The sequence below is a fragment of the Amblyomma americanum genome, chromosome 7 (assembly GCF_052857255.1).
Source record: "Amblyomma americanum isolate KBUSLIRL-KWMA chromosome 7, ASM5285725v1, whole genome shotgun sequence".
NCBI lineage: Eukaryota > Metazoa > Arthropoda > Arachnida > Ixodida > Ixodidae > Amblyomma > Amblyomma americanum.
In genome coordinates, this window is record NC_135503.1 from 127,981,003 (window position 1) to 128,002,554 (window position 21,552).

Here is a 21,552-nt window from a genome sequence, read left to right on the forward strand (position 1 = left end):
TGGAAGTATGGGGGACAGCCTTCCGTCCCCGCACCCCCACTCAGCGGATGCAGCATTCCCGCTCACTAAAAGGAGGGGGGGGGGGGGGGGGGGTGTCGTGCTCGAGGGAACAAAGGGAGGAACGACAAAGCGTTAACACTCATATGCTATTTATTACACTATATATAGCAATTATTACACAGAGCGGGCCAGCTAGCTACAGAAAATCAACGAGACATTCGTCGGAACTAGAAGGCTATGTAATACCCCTGTCACACGGCCAGTTTCAATCACCCTCGAGTCGAGGGTCTTCGAGATTCTCAATCGCCATCGAACTCGCCGCTGCTACACGGCAAATCTCAATGGCCATTGAAATGGTTCTCGTGTCTTACGCCACGGATGTGTGGCGCCACAATCGCCACTTTGGATTTTGGAAAAATAACAAAAATATTTAATAAATGTATACTAAATGCTGAAATACAGACATACGCGAAAGTCGTTCAAAACCCTTTTAATTACACGTACGCGACGGACATATGCATACACTGCTATAGCCACACTAATACAAGACGAGCCAAAACCAAGCCAGTCCAACTGCGTCGGAGCGCTGCTTCGTCAGGCTTAAGACGTGGGAAATCGCCATGATAGCTGAAAAATAAGAGCTATTTGCCTCTTGAAACTTTATGCGAGGGTAAGAATGGGCAAATTGAAGGCGAATACAACAGCTTGGAACACGATATTGCTTTGAGGGATTAGCGACGAAGCTGTTATCGCTGTGAAGCGGGCGGGCAGGGTGCCGCCATGTTGTCAACGTTAAGTACGCAAGCAACGCAAAGACTGCAACGCAAAATTAATGCACTTAAAACCAGTCTAATATAATTTTAAAATAATTTTACAGGCTGCTTGCATTAAATTTTATGCGAATAATGTTTGTTCATGTTTTTGCACCGCGGATGTGTCGTGTACGAAAGTGCGCTTGGCGCCGCTCGAAGCAACGCTAGCAACCTTGGGCAGCGCTCGAAGGCCCTCGAAATCTCGATGGAGTTCTGCGCTACTCCGTTGACTCGATAGGCTATTGACTCGATCGCCATTGAAACTGCCCGTGTGGCAGCGCTCGATCGCCTTTGAGTCGATAGACTATCGGTTCGAGGGCCCTCGAAATGCCCGTGGGCTTCCGACTTACCGGCTGGGCAGGGGCGAAACTTCGGAGGTATCGGCGGTGAACGTTTGTATGCACCGACAATGGCGGCCGGGCCTTCCCGTGCGCGCCGCATTCTTGGAGCAAAGCCATCCACGAACATTTGCTGGGGAAGATGCCGAGAGCGCGCGTTTGCTGCGCTCACTTGGCTGCCTGTAACCAGAAGTCCGGCGGCAAGGCTCAACGGACCTCCGTGCGCCAGCCGCGGAAGATAACAGGAGCGTGCGGCTGCAACCGCTCGTGACGCTGACCTGATCCCGAAGGGACTCTAGCCGGCTCCGCGGAGCTTCGAGGTGGCGCTCCCGTCGCTGCTTCCGGTTCCCCCCTGAGGGAGACTTCCCTCCTCGCCCAGCCGGTGACGTCCTAACGCACGATGGTGAAGATGGGCCGCGTCGAAATAGAGGGAGGAAACAGGTTCTCCACATCCCTCCCTCCTTAAATGTCGGCCTATGGTTGAACTCGTCCATGGATGCCAACGACGAAGTGTCCACGAGCGTTGCGGTGACGACAGCAAGACAGCTCGTACAGGCGGGGTGCCGGGGTCTTCCAATGAGCAGCAAAGTCACCGGGCACCCGTTTTTGTCGGGCAGCAGGCACCCAAAATCAGCGTGCCGGGAGGGTATTGTTCGAGCTGCCGCGCCTTTGTTGGAAGGCAGGAAAGGGCTGCCCCCCCCCCCCCCCCCCCGCTCTTGTAGCACCTGCAAACTGCTCGCCGAAGAAGCGATGAAGACTCCACAGCTTACTATGACCAGAAAAAGCATTGAAGGACACTGCACTCACGGCCGCAATGCGCAGGCAGGGACCCATACAATTGACAGCAGGCTGGGGCGGCTTCTCTCGAAATCTGCATATCGCTCCTATGATTTCCAAAAGTTTGAATCAAAGACAATCGAGACCGCGCAAACTGACCATTAGGTAAAATTGGGAGCAATGCGAGTGCCAAGCAATTCTATTCAGCACCGCCCAAAGCGCTCGGTTCATTTGAACGTAGCTGGCTCCCATTCGGTCGAAGCACATTCGCGGTTCGCTTTCCGGCCTGGTGATGTTAAGCTCACTTGACCTGCATTAGCGACTCTGGTTCCACGAAATTATCAATTCGATTTGCAGCCGAAAAAAATACCAAGTTCGTTTGAACAAAGTCAACTTACTGTAGCCGAGCGAGACTTCTCGGCTCTAGCGAGGTTAAATATAAAACAAGCAAACCCGTATGCGCGTGCTTGTGCCACGTTACAACTATGTCCTCCCAAAAGCGACAGGCAGCTGCTGAAGAGCCTTAGGCCTACTCGCTCTGACACTTGCCGATGCCAACAAAGGGTCAAGGACAATAGCTAGAAGACAACGCCACTAGGGGATACGTTTCTGCCAAGGTGACCCTACTGTGAATGGCGCTCACTGCTTCTGGCGGTGTCGGAGCGCCCCGGTGCTTTTCCTGCAATCACAGCTGCAATGCAGATCCAGCTGATTACGGCACCCAGCTCCCAGAGCCAAAGAGACAGAACGGAGAATATATACAACTAAATACAAGAAAAAATCGGGCCACCCTACAGGCTTCCACATTCACTTGTTTTGGCTTGCTGTTCTCCGTGCACGGCTCGGTTTCGCTCTCCATGTGGGGACCTCGTAGGTTCACCTCCCAAAGGTCTATCAATGAAGTCCTCATCAAAAGCGTAGCATGCACGGCAATTCTCTCATGCTGCTATTCCACTCATCTCGTTATCAAGAAAGCATTTTAGCCTTGCTAGCAACTCCAAATTCTGGTAAGGCGTAACGCTGTTCCCAGTCCGGGCGGGCATTCCACGAACGGTCCTGACTGTCTTCTCTCGTCCCAAAAGCTTGCCACGTACACGTTGGGATGCGTTGGGCATGCAGCGTTCCCGCTCGCTAACCGCGGAGGGGTTCGTGCTCGAGTGAACAAGGGGGGGGGGGGGGGGGGGGGCGACAAAGTGTCAACACTCATATGCTATTTATTACACTTGCAATTAATACACAGAGCGGGCCAGCTAGCTACATAACATCAACGAGGCATTCCTCGGAACTAGAAGGCCACGTAAGAAGAGCATCCGACTTCCCGGCTGGGTCAGGGGCACGACCGTAGATATAGGCAGCGAACGTTTGTATATATGCGCCGACAATGGCGGCCGGGCCTTCCCGTGCGCGCCGCATTCTTGGGGCAAAGCCACCCTTAGCATTTGCTGGGGAAGGTGCCGAGAGCGCGCGTTTGCTGCGCTTACTTCGCTGCTGCACTCTAAGAAAAAAGGGTGTGAGAAAGCGGTAAAAAGGACTTTTACCCCCTTTAGAGGACCCTAGGAATAACTTTGCACCCGTTAAAAGCACGCAACTGATCACTTACCCCCTTTTAGAAAACTTACACCCTACTTACGCTCTCTACCAGTGTGGATAACTGCGCGTCCTTTCTTGACCCCAAAACAGCGGGGTGATTATACTTTGCTCGCATGCCGCGATGGGGTGCTCGTGGAGAATTTTGTGTGAAGTGCCTCGATGCGCGTACCGACTTCATAGAGGGGCGGGAAAGAATTTATATAATGGTCGATTTCTCTTGTGTGGCAAATACATCAAGTAAAAAGATTAAGCTTAGCAGTCTACGCTCAAAACGGAATTCAAATGCTTACATCTTTTTTCCTTATAGAGTGTTTCTAGTACGACTAAAAACATTCCATGCTTTTTAATTTGACATGACGCGGCGATCAGCTCCAACGCTCACGTTCTATGCTCATTTAATCTGTGTCCGTTTCAAGCAGTGCATATTTCCTCCTCGCGCTCAGCTGCACGTAATGGCAAGATCGGCGGGCCCTGATTTAGTGTCATGATTAAACTTGCACCATAAGCTCACGCTCGTCTGTAGGGCATTCGTGGTTTACATAATACTTTATTTTATGTTACGAGTGATAACACAAATGCAATTTGCCCTTGACAGCCTTGACGTTAACAGGGCTGGGGGTGTGAGCACAAGGTAATCTTTTACAAAGGAGCAGAAAGAAATAAGGAAATGCTGATTGGCGCATACGCAGGTGAGCCTACTGATTTGTGGGAAGGAGTCTTGGGTCCTCTGACGCTTTCTCCTCCTCCCTGGCAATTGAATTTTTTGTTTATTTCTCAATTAAATTTTAAAATGACTTTTGAATGCTATATGCCAAGAGAAAACAGAAAGCAGAAAACGTGCTTGTCATAAATAATTATGGTTTAATCAATAAAAAGGGTGCTCAAACTTTGTTATAGCTCACATTTCTCAAGGCACACTCGCAAATTTCTGTAGCAAGGGCTGGGCAGGAAGGGGGAGAAAGAAGGCGCCTTTGGCCACGTGTCACTGCAGCAATTAGTCCAAAAAGTTTTTTGTCGCGAGTCCGCTTCTCCAGATTTTTAATCCGCTTTGTGCTGCTTCATTCTTTCGGCGAAGTTCCTGGTCTCGCCAATGTACGACGCCGAGCGCTATTGTGCTCCTGCGCAGAAGCTCTTACTTGAATCATCATTAAGACGCGGGGAAATGTTAACACTCCCTAGGAATACTTGACCCCTCTTACATACAGGGTCTACGTTCAGTGACCCGGCAGATGACCAACCGAAGAACTTTATTTTCTAGTTTTTTCGTTAACTTTATTAACTACTGCAGAAGTGAGCCTGGCCAAGGGTTTCGCTTAAAATTTTGGGGTGACTGCTGGTGCCAACAGAAGATTTTATTAAGTAGCGGAAAGATATGGTATTCTCTTGATGACTCATCTACGCTAATCCCTCGAATGCATTCAAGGAATGCTTAAGATACCCGTGCTGAATCAATATTCAGCACTGTAAAGCGCGATCAGAAATGATGTATTCATTCCAAAAAACTCAAAATAAAACATTTGACTAAAGTCTGTCTGGTTGGGAAATTTATTTAGTAGAAAGATGACTGACGCCAACCAGGTTACTTTTTGAAAAACACGACGTTTCGGGACCGGCTTGGTCCCTTCTTCATGGTGTGACAACGGGTGAGGCGCAGCTTGACTTTTTAAGCCCTCGTTCTGAGAGTTCCGGGTCAGTGGCCGCAAACCATGGATGTAAGAAGATGGAAGTGTCCGCAGGAAGCGATTCCGTAACTAAGCGAGTCTCAGGGAAACGATTTGTGCTCTTGTAAACTACGGAGCTAAAGAATCTCATGTTATTTTGAGAGCAGCATTCAATGCACTTATAACAATTTCGCCTGCGACAATTCAAAGCTCGATATAAAAAGCACCTTTTCTGTGACTCGGTCCTTAGGTGGCATCAGAGCTCGGAATAGCGGCAGAGTTGCGCGCAGTCGCGACGGTGGATCGAGAGCCTTAATCTCTCACTCCTTATAATCCCTCAGACATACGATGGCGTAACGATGTTAAAGCTACCGCGCTAGAGTTCTGTGGCATAAGGTAGAGAGACTGCCGTACATACTACGAAAATCAACATGTTTTCTATTCTGCACAAGGTCAGCGGCACGCGTATTTACTAGCAAAAAAAAAAAAAAGAACGTCGATGATGCAAACGTTTTTCGCGGAAACCCACAATGAGATTCCTAAATTAAAGTGACTATAATAGGAGTAATCCTCGCGCCAACAGACGCGATTAAAACACAGAGCAATGCCATCAAATGGAAAGATTAGCATGTGAAACGACGCACAATGATCAGCGAATGAAGCAATAGTGTCACGTAGTGGTGACGGCAGTCGGGAGGAATGAATACGGACAAAAGTTCTTTTAAAGAAAACTGTATATTGGGTTGACTTACGCCCACAATGGACTGAATCACCCGGCGGCAGCGTAGCAACAAGCGTGCTCGGCGGTCGTCGAATAGAATGCCCGCCGCTGTCGGCCGTGCTCAATTTAAAGCTGATAGCGAACTTTCGAGATAAAGCGTGCAAAGTTACTAGAACATTCTTTTACTTCCTTTTTATTTCATTAACAACGTACTTAAAAATAATAAAACTGTCATAATGATGCGTGGCGCCCCTGACGGTCCTAACTGCAGACTGCTGCAGGTCACTGCTACGGGAGGTAGCGGCAATGCCGCACGGGAGCTCCTGTGCCATCGGCGCGCGCCGGCTCTTCGGTTTATTTCGTTTCTCCGGCCGCCCGCAGAAGGAATCTTGCCCGAGCTCCCTCCCATCGAGCACTTCGCTTCAGAGCTGCGCTGCCCGGGGGGAGACGGAACCGATTAGACCGGCTCACGTAGCCCACGGCCTTCGCGGCTCCGATCACAAGCGGCATCGCAGCGCGCCCTTGAAATTCAGATCGGCTTCTCTCTCCTGGAAATCGTATTTTTTTTCTCCCTTCTATTATTTCGTCTTTGGCTACCCTTGTTTCTCTCCTGGACACATTTTTTTTCTCTCCTTTCTCAACCTCTCTGCAGGCAACGGCGTCCTCCCATTTTCTACCCTGCATTCTTTGTCTAATCTCTCTCATGGCCGCTTCGATGGCCTTGGACGGGCTTCATCCACGGACGGCTCACACCATTAAAGATGGCGGGAAATTCCTATGCTGGTTGGGGATTCTGAGTTAAACTTACAGCCATTCTGGTGAAGGCAAAGGTGACAGTTAATAATATGCAGCACTGGCTCCATCTTACACCATGGGGGGGGGGGGGGGGGGGGAATGCAGGTTATAGCGAAACTATCATTAGGAGGCACAGCGCCACTGACAACACACACCTGTGCTTGTTCAGCCTTATTTTCCTTTGTTCCTTTTGAGAAGCAGAGGCACCAGAAAGTTGTACAAGAACAATATCTTTCATTCATCGCACATTTGTGAATTACAATTATGTATACATATACAACAGTGTCCTGTGTGTATGCGCCATGTGGGTGTGTATTAATATTAATGTAATTTTTTTTTATACACAGCAACTTCAAAGTGAGCTCAAGCAATGTGACACCTGTGCAAGAAAGCCGCACAAGCCCACACTGCAAACAACACGGCTCAAAAATGCAAGGTCTTGGCGGGAGAAAAGAAACAAAAATGCACAGGTAAATGCTACAAACACGGCACAGAAGAGGCATGCAGATGTGCTCCACAGTGGTGCCAACATCAGCTTGTAACTAGGCCAAGCAAAACCAACAAGTTGCACAAATTCTTGCCTATTCAGAAGCCACATTTTAATCGAGACCAACCTGGGCAGTGTGCACACAACTGCAGTCCCACAGTTGAGGACTCAGAGAACGCCCTTGCATACACCTGCATCAGTGCAGACATGCAGCGAGTCTCCTCTCAAACGCCGGCCCTGTGCCAAACAAAGGCAGTCAATGTGGGCACTGAAGACCCAACATTCATCCCAGTTTGTCAGTTTTCACTTCCGTGCCTTTCCTGCAATGAATGGTTGTGCAAGCTTCAGCAAACAAAGTGGCTGCACCTGCCGTGGCTGAATACCCCAACTGGCTTCTCACCACCCTCAACAGAAACAACCAAGCTCTCATGCACAGCTGTCTTTCATGTACAACTTGTACTACAAGCATCTCCACCTTGCTGCTGGCCAAAGCCAGTGACGGTACGGCAGCCCAGATCCAGCCAGCAATGAGCCTGGCAAGCTGTGCAAACAGGTGAATTGCCTAAAACACGAAGCATTAAATCTCTTTTGAAGCCTCAATACCATATTCCAAAGGGGTCAAGAAATAATTAGGGGCTTTCACTACAGCAAGATGTGTAGAAATCATGCCTTTAGGGTCTTTTCCAGACCACTAACAATACTGCAACACTGCAGCTGAGAGGGATCTGTGGCAGCAAAGGTGCAAAGTGGTTTCAACTAACAATACACTCAACACCTTTGTCCATATTACAGGTGCAAAAGCTGATGTACAGGTCCACACTGCATTTGCCTTCACCTGGTATAAAACGTGGGGTGTCAATAGAAGGCGACACCATGCCATGCCATGCCATCCAAAAGATCTGGGCCGAGTGGCGTTATTGAACCTTGCATGAGCGCAATTACACAATAGAAAAATGACTGTGTGACAATTGTATCAAGGCCAAAAGTGTGTGATCCACTCACTTGACAAAGAAAAAAAAAATCAAGACTTGGTGCTTGCTATACATGACAAGATCACGCATCCACAACAGGAGCCAGCAGTGTGGCACAAGTGTCACGAGGAAATGCGTTTGTGACTCTGGTTGTCAGATATGAAGATCAAACCTCACGAGGGTGGAGCAGTGGCAAGATGACTGAGAAAGATAGGCGTGCCTGTCCACTGCTCTCAACGCTGGCAGTGACAGAAGAGGAGTGGACACAGCAGGCCTTGCACAGAGTGGCAATCCAGAAAAACAGGAAGCACAAAAGCGCAAGGCCGGTGCACGACAAGAACAAAAGCAGCAAAAAGCTGGCACTTCCATAACGCAAGGTCGTTCAGCAGCAGTGCTCAAGCCGATGCTTAAACAGCGATCACAGGGGGAAAAGCTAAAAAGGGAAAGAGGCGGGCATCACAGGCAAAGACAAACGCGGGCAGCTGGCTAAATCTATTATGCCAATAGCCATGACGGTGTTTGCGGCAACTTCAGTTGGTGCATGTGGCCCCTCTGAGGGCAAGTGCTAACAGCGGCATTAATCCAAGCGAGTGCATGGCTGAAGTTGTCACCCTTTTCAAAACAATGAGCCCCAGACCAGTTCTTGTTTACTTTCTGGGCACACACTGAGCTTGACTGTAGAAATTGCATAATGATCAAGGGGCTTGTGACAACACAGCCATGCTAGAAGGCTGACATTGCCCCGCTGAGGTGATAGTGCCCACAACCCTTGTGAGAGAGGGAGAGAGGTTAAGATGCTTGCGACGATGATGGGTGAGCAAGAGGTTTCTTTCCCTTTCATCCGATGTAAAATTCTCAGATTCTTGGCAACACAGTTGTTGCTCATACCAACAGAGTGGAACATTGAGGGAAGCTAGAAAAACTGGTCTGTAACAGCACTGCTGACAAAGGCTGCAGCCTGTAAACACTCCACAAAGGGACTGGGGATGCACGACTGCTGCGAAAGACATCAAGTGTGGCACAAGTTTGTACGCAACAAATCATTTCCCAAGCAGGTATGCACATCGGAGCTGGATGAGGGTGACAAAGAAAACGGGAGGTACAGTTTGTTGAGCACAAAGACTGCTGGCCGCACCACTCAACTTTCAAGCTATACTCAATGTCACCACAGCACGCTGAATTATGAGCAGTACAGCAATTAGTGGGCAAGACTGGAGAACGCAGAGACCCAACACGGTAGGCTAAGAAAACACACTGCTTGGTCCATGATTCATACACAACACCAAACCAGAGGAGGGCCCTGCTGCTTGTTCTTTGCTAGTTCACTCACACACATGCACACAGCCGTACAATGCTGAGAGAAAAAAAAAGATCGCATAAAAAGACCGAAACAGTGCTGCAGTCACGAGATGCATGCAAAACTGACAATTTTGCACCTCACCATCATGGAGCCCTGCTGTTGACCAAGGGCTGCAATGGGGCAAGAGAGGCGACTTGCCTTCAAAAAAAAAAAAAAAAGGAAGACACTATGGCACATGAAGAACCTGCACATAGCCCATACCAATTAAAGGGTGCTACTGCAGAGGAAACGATGGGAGAGGCACCGGTTGTGCTGAGATGCAATGCACACATGCATACACACACACACACACACAAAGGAAATAACAGAATGCAGCCAAAATATGGGGAGACTGTACGAGGGGGGTTAAGTTACACACATGGCAGTTTGTGTTGGCACGAAAATTTTTCATAGCTGAAGTGGCTCTGCAAAGGGGAACTGAACGGACTTTCCAGCTGAAGCTATGCAAATTTTTAGATACTAATATGCTGACTCAACCATCTTCAGGCTGGGTCAAGAACAGGAAGATTTTCGAAACCCTTCACACACTCTGAGCATACAAGAACACCTCTGGTGCCAAGCGGTAAACATCCATATAAATCATGCGGCATGACAAAATAAACCTTGGCAAGGCATTGTTGCGACCGTTGCAGTTACTTCCATGAGCAAACCACAGTTCCTTGTCAGAACCTGCTAGTCATATGACACTGGATACCTCGAAGCCCTGCTAGACCTACATTTTTTTACTAGACAATGAATGGCACCTTGCACGACTTGCCACATACAAACAAAGCTTCTATGGAGAGTGCTTCTGTCATAAAGCTCTTCCCAAGGGTCACCATCTCCTTTTTCATATTTTGCATTTTACATATCCTGGGATCAATACCTGCCAGTGCATTGATGTTCGACACCACCTTTAGTGAGGCAACGAGCGACACACAGCGTATGGCTAGCTGCACACACCGGAACCTGACAGACAATGCCATCACGGTTTGTTCAGATAACAGAAAACAGTTGGCACAGCAAGCTATGCCTTTTCCCTTTAAATGCATTTATTTAAAAAAGCAAACAAACAAAAAGAAAGATAAAGAGAACAACCTCTTGAGTGCAGCCGCATGACTACATAGCGAAAACCTGCACAGCTTTCACAGATCACCCTAGTGTTCCTGCATATGCTCCCGTTGGGAGCAGAGTTGCGTGTCTGTTTTCCCTCACCGCTCCGAACTCCATTCGCTGAGAGGCGGTCACATGATTTTCCTGACGTCAGGTGTTCAATTTTCCGCGGGGAAGCTGACTTCACAGGTGCAGCGCCGAGCGACCCTTCGCCAGCTCGACGCCTCACGTGAGCCCGCGGTGTCGGCTACATTAAACACATTTCCCGTGCACACCTGTGGCGTCAGGTTTGGGGTTCTGCTGTGGCAGTGAGCCACGCAGTTGTCAGCTATGACTGCGTGCAGTGCGCCAAACTGCAGCAACCGCACTGGAAACGGCAAAGCGTTTTATGAACTGCCATTTGGAAGTTTGGCGGAGATTAAAGTGGCTTTTGAGAATGGGCCGTGTTAAGCGCGACGAAATATAACTTAATAACACAGATAAAAAGGTAATGCTTTTTAATAAAAATTAGGGAAGCTAATATCAACGAGAACGTTTACATTCAAGTTCCTTTAAAGATTCGTTATTTCACGGCATTTAGCAACGGGGCACATTTTGTAAAATGCTTTAGGCAAGCAATTGAGTTTGAAATCTTTTCGTTACGTCAGGCTTGCCTGTTCAACGCATTGGTGTTGCTTTAGTCTGCTTGCCTGTAACAAGTTGCAGAATCATTTTAATCATAGGGAGATGCGATTTCATATTTTCCATGCATAACTCACACAGAACACCCGGCTGTGCTAGTTGTGAAAAAATTAATTCATCACAATACTATTTTTTTCTTAAGACGCACACAGAGGAAGACAGGACGGGACAGACGCTGTCCCTTCGGGAACGGGACTGCTTGTTCATCTGAAATTACTTGTTCCAGAAAAAAAAAAAAACTCACAGGCCGTTTCTAGTATTTTTGTCATGACTACAATTTACTGTTAACTTTTGGCGATTTTTCTTCCTTGCTGTATGCACACCCTCGGCAAATCACAGATTAGTTCTTGGCGTTACATTTAAAAAATTGCAATCGAGTGCAATTTGTACGTAAATAAAAAACAAGCCCGAGCGCTCTACACAGCGAGCCCATGAACGCAGGCTCTCTAGCACGAGCGGTGGCTTTCCCGTACAGCTTGGAACATGATGGCGGACCTTCGTGCAACTCTGCTCCCTGCGGGAGCATATACAGGAGCACTAGATCACCTTATTTGAGTGAAAATCACCATGGCCTGAGGCACAAACTCTAAAGGACCACTATACTGCAAGACTCTCCCTACCAGCTACTAGCAACTTTATGCAAATTCGATAGCCACTTGGCCTAATGGCGATTGATTTGAAATCTGCTCCACAGACTGGATAAAAAATCAGAACTGCACTGTCAGAGAACTGGGTCTGAACAGCAGTTAGACCCACCAAGGCTAAGCCGGAATCCTTCTTGGACTCCTGGGTGGAGGCGATGGAAGGCCCGGCGTCTCCTCGGGTCGATGTGCCACTGCCAGCGGAAAGTGGCATTGATCCCTTTTGGCTGGTCTCGGCCCAGGAGATTGCTGCGACTATGCCGCCGGCCAACACTGCTGCAGGTCCCGATGGTCTGGCGGGCAAAGACCTGAGGGCCACCCCGGTGGTGCTGCTCCAGGTGCTCCTGGACATCCTCATGCTGGTTCGTCACCTCCCAGTCAGCCTAAGAAACGCCAGAACCGTCTTCCTACCGAAGCTTCATGGGGCCGAGTAGGCCAACCAATTCCGGCCCATCACAATTTCATCGGCGATTGTCCGATAATTTCACAAGATTTTGGTCAACCCTCTGATGGACGAGTTCAAGTTTGACTGCCGCCAGAGGGACTTTCAGCCAGTGGATGGCTGTGCAGAGAATATCCTTCTCCTGGCTACGGCACTGCACGAAGCGAAGACAAGGTTGAAACCGCTCTACATGGCGAGCCTTGATCTAACGAAGGCCTTTGACAGTGTGGTCGTTGCCGCCATCCTGTGGGGGGCGGCGAAGAGGATTGCAGTGTTGAAATGATTGAGTACCTGAAAGAGTTTTATGGCACCTCAACTATGGTGCTCGAGTTTGAAGAGAAAACTCTGCTGCTACACCCCTCAAGAGGGGTACGACAGGGCGACCCGACCCCCTTTCGCCGCTCCTCTTCAACTTGGTGCTCGACGAGTGGCGGCGAGGGTATTGCCTTCGAGAGCAATGGCCTGGTACTGGATGCGATGGCGTTTGCGGATGACGTGGTGCTCCTGGCTACAACACCGCAGGGACTGCAGCAGCGCATCGCAAGCTTCGCGGAGTTTCTCGAAGAGAGAGGCCGCCTCCGAGTGAAGAGCCTGACAGTGGCTCTCCAACCATCGGGTAGAGATAAAAAGATGAAGCTGGTGGAAGATGCGATGTTCACCGTCAATAGAGACCTGATCGTGGCAGCTACAACAGCGACTGAATGGCGCTACCTGGGCGTCTTCTATGCCCCCTTTGGTCAGAAGCGCCTCTCCATGGTGAAGACCCTGGAGCAGCTCCTGCAACGTGTCTCGGCGGCGCCCCTGCGTCCTCAGCAGCGCCTGGTCATCCTCCGGTACTACTTGCTCCCCCGCCTGTACCATGCCCTGGCCCTCAGTCCATTGACGGTGAAATTCCTAACGAAGCTAGATGTCCTAGTGCGAGCCGCGGTCAGGAGATGGCTGCACCTGCCGCACGATGTCCCCATAGGAGGCTTTCACGCCCCGCTGGAAGCGGCGGGGCTCGCCATTCCTAGCCTTCGGACAATTCCCGGTCTCCAAGTGCACCGACTAGAGAGACTGGCCGATTCGTCGATGCCTGCCTGCCAGCAGGCCGTAAGGATGTCTCATTGACCACAGACTCCGCACCGCAAGACGCCTGACCTTTTATCGTCGAGAAAACGTAGGAACACCAAAACGGGAGAAGGCGTATTGGACGAAGATGCTCCATGCAAGTGCGGATGGTTACCATCTGCGGTCCACAAAGAACATGCCAGCGGCCATGCGCTGGTTGGTTCAGGGGACGTCCCTGTTAAGCGGTAAAGAGTTCATCAACATCATGAAGCTCTGTCTAAACGCCGTTACATGCCTGAGCCGCACAAAACGTGGCCGAGATGTGGTGAAGCAATGTAGGGCTGGATGCCGGGAGGACGAAGTCCTCGGCAACATCTCGCAGCGCCGCAAAAGATCCAACCACGCCTGGCTACGTCGCATGACGTGATGGTCCATTACTTGGCCCGGAGATTGAAAGAGAAGGAATGGAATGTCCGTGAACTCCCCATATTCTTCACCAGCCTCGGCCGTCAGATTCCCATTCCCGACTTGGTCCTTACAAGGGAGGGCCAGGCGGTCATCCTGGACGTCCAGGTGGTGGGTCAGCGGGTGGACCTTGAGGATGCCCACGCAGCGAAAAGGGCCAAGTATATAAATGAAGACCTCCACGCACAAATCAGCAAACAACCAGTACTCGTCATGACTGCCAATATCTCCTTCCGTGGATGCTGGGCCAAAAGTAGTATGAACAACTTGATGTCCTTGGGCCTCGGAAAGAGAGACTTCACGATCCTCACCCTCCGTTGCCTACAGGGAAGACTGCGCGCCTTTAGAGACCATCAAAAGATGACTTCGGTTTACCTGGATGATGTGGCGTCGTCAGGAACCCACAACCCACCTCGTGCGCCGTGAAAGCGGCAAACTTTTGGGTAGCACTGCCCACACCACAGTGCTCATGCATCTACCCTTGCGGGTGATGTTCAAAAAAAAGTGTCATTAAGAGCCAACCTCCTAGAATACAGACACCGAGTGAGCTTCACAAATTTGACAATGTATTCTGGCGATCTCCAACCTTGTGCTTGCTCAATACCATGTACAAGCCACAATGTCCGTTGACATAGCGGGAGCACAAGATGTGCTGTGCGGCATGCCAACCATCAGCAAACTGTGGATAACACTCCACCAGAGTGAACCCCAGGGCCCTGTATATGCCTTAGTTTTTGGCATCGAGTCTAGTAGATGATGCTGCGGGCGATATCCCTTCATTAATTATATAATTAAGTGCATGCGTGACATCTTGATGCCTCACCAGTCAATAATGAAAACGCCATCCCACCCAGCTGCACGGTGTTTCAAATTTCACGTTCCACCAATGCATCAATTTCCTTGAACAGACAACTAGGAATTTTCCAAGTTTTGCAACACCTTAGATAAGCTGATGTACATCACTAAAATACTCCTGATGTATCAAAAGAAAAGAAAACATGAAGGGCACCCCTTGGTCGTTGCCACTGCAGCTGCACACCAGCCCACGATTTCTGCGAGAGCACTGCCAAGATAGAACAGTTTCTCATAATGTCTGCATTTTGCAGGAGTGTGTGTCCTGTTACATATGCAGATGACGCTGAGGCTGTGGCACAAAGGTGGATGTTTCTTCTTTTTTTTTCCCCCTTAAAACAGCATCCCCAAGAGAACCTACCTAAAAAATACTGCCTGAAATTTCCTGAGAAGCCCAGCCAAAAAGGCACTCCTCACCCCACTGCGGGGCCGGACAGGAAGTAACACCATGCGACCACACACAAGGCGCCTGGGAACAACTGCACACTCTTGGTTACCAGCTTCAATGCGGGTCTGAAAGTATACGACCGAATAAATGACGCAAAGGTGGAGTCGTCACAATGCATGGAGGTGGCAATGCGAGGAAGAAAAGAAGGCCACTCCAACCGTCACCAAGGAAGAGACTGACAACTGAGAAGAACAGGACCAGGCTCTCAAGCCGGCCGGTGGACACATCACAGAACTCTCGCACAGACCCCACTTGAAAGAGCCAGGCTTTCAGAAGAAATGCAAAGTAATGGTGCATTCTTCACAAGAAAACAAAAAATAAAATAAAAGTGACTGCACAGTACTGTAAGAACTGATCCCTTTAGCATAGTAGCACTAATAGTTACAGCGAAAATAAAATAAATGCCGTGTCGAGATGAGATAGAGACGCAACACAATCAGGCCTTTCTCACGTTTGTGACAAGTCACACCCCCCTCTGCCACCGGAAACTTCTGGTCACATGGAAACGAAACAAAGAGAAAAAAAAGCGGGAAACGGACAATTTGTGGCAATGACTAAATGCGCAAAAATAAAACATAAATGCAAATCAGGCTAGCATTGCACAGGGGCATATCCACGCTGATCAAAACCCGAGACCACACACACGTGCCCATAAAGCAACTACACACATCCACCTTGCAGCAGAGGATGTAGGTAGGAATGCGGCTGTGCCTTGGCCAGTCAGTCTCTGCTGTCAGCGGGCAGTCTACATCCTCCCCCCACCATTCCAACTTTGTGGGGCCCTCGGAAATAGAGGCCACTTCAAGCACTCTTCCAGCGGCACTCGAAACGTCACGTGTGCCAGCGGTGTTGGTAGCAGCGGCATGGAAGAGGCAGGCAGCGACTGGTGCTCGTCACATTGCATTTACGCCAGCGCCCTCCAATGGCGCACTTCGGGGACAGACACAGGGGGAGAGGCATTCAGAAGAGGCCACAGTCCTTGAGGTTGTTCTTGATGATGACGTCTGTGACAGCGTCGAACACAAACTGGATGTTGTTGGTGTCGGTGGCACAAGTGAAGTGCGTGTAGATCTCCTTGGTGTCGCGGCGCTTGTTGAGTGACTCAAACTTCATCTGTATGTAGGCGGCCGCTTCCTCGTACGTGTTGCTGCCTGCAAAAGGACAGGAGGCAGAGCCAGTGAGAACACCAAGACAAACAGAACTCCCAACTGAATGGACTTTGTCCAGATGCAAGCCCGACAGGTGTTGCGCACAGGGGAAAAAAACAAAACAAGAAAGACTCCTTCCATCGCTGAATGCTGAGCCACAACTTCAACCCTAGCTACCAACTATGCAAGCAGTTTCTTGCCAGCCAAAAATCCTCATTAGTAAATGCCCAGCCAGTAACGACAAAATGTTATCATTGGCAATGGTCTAAACAAAAATGCAAAATGCACAAACAAGAAAAAGGGCCAACCTGCTCGCAGCATGGCAGCAGAACTTGCAGAACAGATTTTACCATATCACAAGTTCTAGAATACAGGGTGTTCAAAATTAAACTTTCCGAATTTTTAATGCGAAAGCATTTCTTGTCTCATGAGTGGAGTGTGCAAGGCCTGTCGACAGACCGTGTCTTCACAGCATGTCCGCGCGAACTGCCAATCATCCATTATAGGGGTAATTAATGAAATAGTTGATTAAATAAATATACAATTGGCATAAATGAATAACTAGGTCACCAATATACTAATGAAATAGGGTAAATAACTAATTGGATAAAGTAATTAATTAGCTGACATAGTTTACAGCTTCACAAATTGACAATTTATTCTAATCAATGAATTAGAGAACTACTGAATTGGGCATATATTTAATTGGTGGAATTGATTGGTTCATTTGGTGAATTCGTAACACATCAATCAGTAATTTACTCTATCTGATGAAATACTTACTTACTGAATTAGTTGATTAATTAAACACCATTATATTCATTTGCTTCATTTCCTGCTGAAAATTCGTATCTATGCTTCCAGACCACGACTTAGAAACGACAAAGGTGTAAAGAAACGAACGCGCAGCAACATAGGCAATCGGCAGCAGTAAGAGAAATGCTTTAGCATTACTGCACTTAAGCAGACTTAAGTGTACACCTGGAATTTTTTTATAGCTAACGGATTTGCAATGTACAAAAATTTTTCTGCACGGAAGTTAGGCACCAAGCAGATACATAATGAGAGGATATTTGTTGTTGCAAGCCGCCTTACATACATCAATCAACTTTTAGCCACTGCAGCTAGCGTGCTTACTTATACTGGAAACTTGGAGGCAACTGCATTCCAAGAAGTTTTCCTCCAAGGTTTTCACTCAGTCCGTACAACTGCACATGCAAGACGGTGACAATCTGTGCGAAACATCTCTCGGTGAGACCGCTTTCTTTTCGCAGGGCATATCATCTGCCATCAGCATAGAGCAACAGATACAGCAGAACTTCAATGATACGAAATCGTAAAATACCCTGGCCAGAGCGCATTATGTGCTATGGGCAGAAATTCGGATGTTACGAACAACCCCCCACCCCACTGCTGATGATACGAACACGCGAACCGCAACTACACTCCGAGCACCAAATACTTGCTGCCTGTACATCGTTAACACCGCGATTGCCAGTCATGCGGTGCACAACCAGCACAGCGCTGACACTGCGAGTCAGCGGTGGTAGGCAGCCGTAAGTAACCCACATCAGCCGAAAGTAGTTGCATAAATAATGCACATGAATTTTGTTCAGTTTGGGTTATGCAAATTTCGGGCGATACAAATGCCCGTGAGACTTGCATGGTCGAGATTCTATGGTAAAGCTGATATACGTTGCCTGATAAATCTTTCCCTTTCAGGTATCAAAATGAAAAAACCGAACTGCACAACAGTTGCATCACCCCAGTGAGGAGTTTCGCGTTGATCGCCACCGCCTTGCATGCGTAATTAAGTGGACTGAGTTGGAACTCTGGGAGCAAATATCTAGGAAGGCACGCAGTTTAGCAGAATTCTATAAAGTAGAGTAGTCTAGGAATGAGACTGCCCTCAGTTTGCAATACAAACATGCATGCTAGCTACAGTGGCTAATAGGTTTATTAAACGATTTTAGTTAACTAAGAGGTTGACGTTAGCGCTATCCTTCTGCATAGAGTCCACCTTGTTGCATAACCTAGGTCCACAAAACTCCTTTCATGCATTGCTTATCATTTATTAATGCCACAGCGTTAAAAGCACCGTTCACCAGAAAACCCGTTGTCAGCGCTGTGTGCGAAAAAACACAGGCATGGCTTGGGCAGGTAGTCACTCCCAAGAGAGCAACCTAGGAGGCAGATGGCCCAACCTAGGTCACGTGACCCTGTGATGTCATCACAACTTGCCCACCGGATAGTGAGCAAACTGGGCAATGTGGCAGGTGACAGTTAAATTAACGATTCGTCACTTGGGAAAGGCAACCTGGGTCGCACAAGGCCGACTGCTGCGAGCACGTGTCATTGCAGGGCAGAAGTGCATCGCTTGATCACTGCACCACTGCGCCAGGAGGAGCACGAGGACTCCCATGGTCATATAGCCTACGCAGACTGACCTGCATACAATAATCCCTCGTTATAACGAAGTCAGCGGGACAGCGAAAAAATTCGATATAAGCGACCATCCGAGGAAATCTAAAGCAATCGAACTTTAACTGCGCCGCAACTGCGACGAGGTCAAAATACAATGTATTCAGTGAAGTAAAACTTTATTCAGGTGCAAAAAAGGCAGTGAACTTTGGCTGTTTTAAGTTCTTACCAGGCGCGTGCAACCCCTGCTCTAATCAGATGAAACATATCACGAGGCCGCAGTCGCCGCCCATGCATTCAACCTTCGGGGTATTTCGAATCGCGAAGGCAGTGGCCGCTTTTATGGAAGGGGGGGGGGTCACGGAACACTACAAGAAGATCCTGCTGTAAAGCGCCACAAATGCCATGGCTCGAGTCTGAGGTTGTGTTTGATGTGCTCAAAAAACGATTAGACGCTCATTGTGGATATGCAGCGCAATAGTGAAAACTGAACTGTTTTGCAATAGGGGCTTTGCATAATTACTGGGTAATTTTTTCTGTTGTCGACGACACTGTGCTAACTCTTTGGTTCGAGTGTCGGTGTTCGTGCAGCGTCGCGTCCCCACCGTTTACAAATGTCTAGGAACAAAATTAAATGACCCTACCATGCATTTAGACCGTTTGTCTACTCGGATGGCGCGAATCGGGCATGGCCAGCTCGAGAAAATCGCCAGGAAAACACCATAGTTGCATTGACTCCCCATGTTGACAGCCTGACTCGCCGCTGGCGATGCTCGGATTTTCCGTGTTTTCGGCAAGTTATCGGTCGATTTGCACCGTCAAAACTGCAACAAAGCTAGGGGCGGCGTTTTATTGCGACTCAAGCCGATTATGGCGAGCGGTGAGTAAATTTGTAGACCAACTTCCCCAAAGTTGCCTTTACGATTTGTTAACGTAGCTCCTCGCATTGAACATGGCAAAGGGCATGCAACTAGCAGTCGGTTGCGAGCTTGCGGCCAGGCAGCCGCTCGACAACACCGTTGTTCACACTTGCAAGCGCGACCTTCAAACAGGCGACCTGTTGTAGCCTGTTTAAAGCGAAAGTTCTCCAGAATGACGTCGTTCGCGCGCGTTCGAGTTTCGTCTGCTTTGGCCGATGTGAAACGGTCGGTTAGGCTTAACGACAACTACGGTAGCCAGGGAGCAGCTCAGTTCGTTGCCCAGCGCATCCGCGGTTAGCGTCATTGCCGAAAGCTCGGCTTGCCACTCGCAAGTGTGAATGGGCTCATAATTGGAGGGACACTTGCGTTTTTGACTCGTTTCAGTGCCAGAAGTGCTCTTTAGAGCTGTAAAATTTTGCCCATCGAGCGCACCCCATGGAATGCTACGACGCAAGTCTGCCCGCAGTGTTTTGGCCACTTTTCGGCCTCCAAGAGACCGCGGTTTTCTAGCATCGCAAAGCGTCAGGACAACTTCATTTTCGTGTGGCTTCTATTACGGAGGACACGATGCGATTGCGACCGAGATTAACGGTTCGGGTGTGCTGCACCATGGAATTTGACAGCTTCCGTTCGCTCAGCTGTAAACAGCTGGGGGCCCTCTGCACTCGCTTGGTACCCGTTACTATGCAGGTCATCGGTAGTAAATTTGATGCTTTTGTGGCCTGTTCTGTGCCTGCATGAGATTAATTCGTCAGCGGTATTAATTTGACACTTCATGCACAAAAGGGTCGCCACCGCTCAGCGGCGGCGATAACTCTACTTGCCACTTCACTCTTAAGCGGGTCAAGCTCTTCGTGCACTTCGCGTAATGCGGCTTAAAATGCATGCATTTGGGTCGGGACCAGAAGAAATTTCGACTAAAGCGATATTTCGAGTAAAGCGATTTCGTTATAACGAGCGATTACTGTATATGGAAATTAACCCATTACACTATTGCACCATACCCTTAAGGTGGAGCTTAAGTTTCCCATAAATTTTTTTTTTTTTTAATGCAGAAAATCAAATTTTGAACACTTCACAGACAAGGGGGAAGTGGCCATAGTGCCAAGGAGTGGGCCCTTCCTCCTTTCTCTGACTTGAGAGGCAGCTCAATGACAGGCTCCGTTTACACTACACTGGGCTTAACTACCATATTTACCGTAAAAACCCACATATAATATGAGCTTTTTCTCCCCATAATTAGCGTCCTAAATTTCCGCCTCGTACTATATGCGGATCCTAACAAAAATTTTCAAAGTTGTTAGAAGTTTTGGTTTCTTTATTGTGGCACAGCTACGGCTTGACTTCTTTACTCTCGACAAACGATGTCACGATGTCGTTTCATTATTGTTGATCCGTTGGGTGTGCTGGGGTGCCGTGGTGTGCCGTATGCCTGTTGACAACACACGTGCTCGCATGCAAGCCACGCTTCGTGAAGTGGATGTTTTTTTGGAGAAAGATGTCAACGCCTCGAAAACAGTACTCAGCTGCTTTCAATCGAAAAGTGATTTTTAGCTGCGGAGATTATCGCCAACAGTGTGGATGGGAGGCGGTTTGGTGTCGTCGAGGGAAGCATTCATGGATGGCGACAACAGAAAGAAGCCCTTTTCGCGTGCAGCGGAACGCGACGAAGCTTTCGTGGCCCGAAGAATAGCGCATTTCCAGAGATTGCACTTGTCCTGACGGAGTTCATACGGCAACAGCGAGTCGCGCATCTAGCTTTGAGCGTGGAGCTTACGCAGGCAACAGCTAGAGAGCTTGCAAAAGAAAAAGGGTACCGCACTCTGCCTTCACAGAGAGCAAGCACTGGATCCCTCACTACATGTGCGGTGCTGGCTTTT

The 21,552-nt window shown here is 48.8% G+C and overlaps 1 protein-coding gene across 1 annotated transcript in view; it reads right to left on the reverse strand.

Annotated features, from left to right (window-relative positions):
• Nucleotides 1–15,940: 15,940 nt before the first annotated feature.
• Galphai (G protein alpha i subunit) overlaps nucleotides 15,941–21,552 on the reverse strand; it is a 55,674-nt gene continuing 50,062 nt past the window's right edge. The window contains exon 7 of the mRNA XM_077632977.1: nucleotides 15,941–16,334. Coding sequence (XP_077489103.1) covers nucleotides 16,144–16,334 — 191 coding nt within the window. The 3' untranslated portion in view covers nucleotides 15,941–16,143. The remainder of the gene's footprint in view (nucleotides 16,335–21,552) is intronic.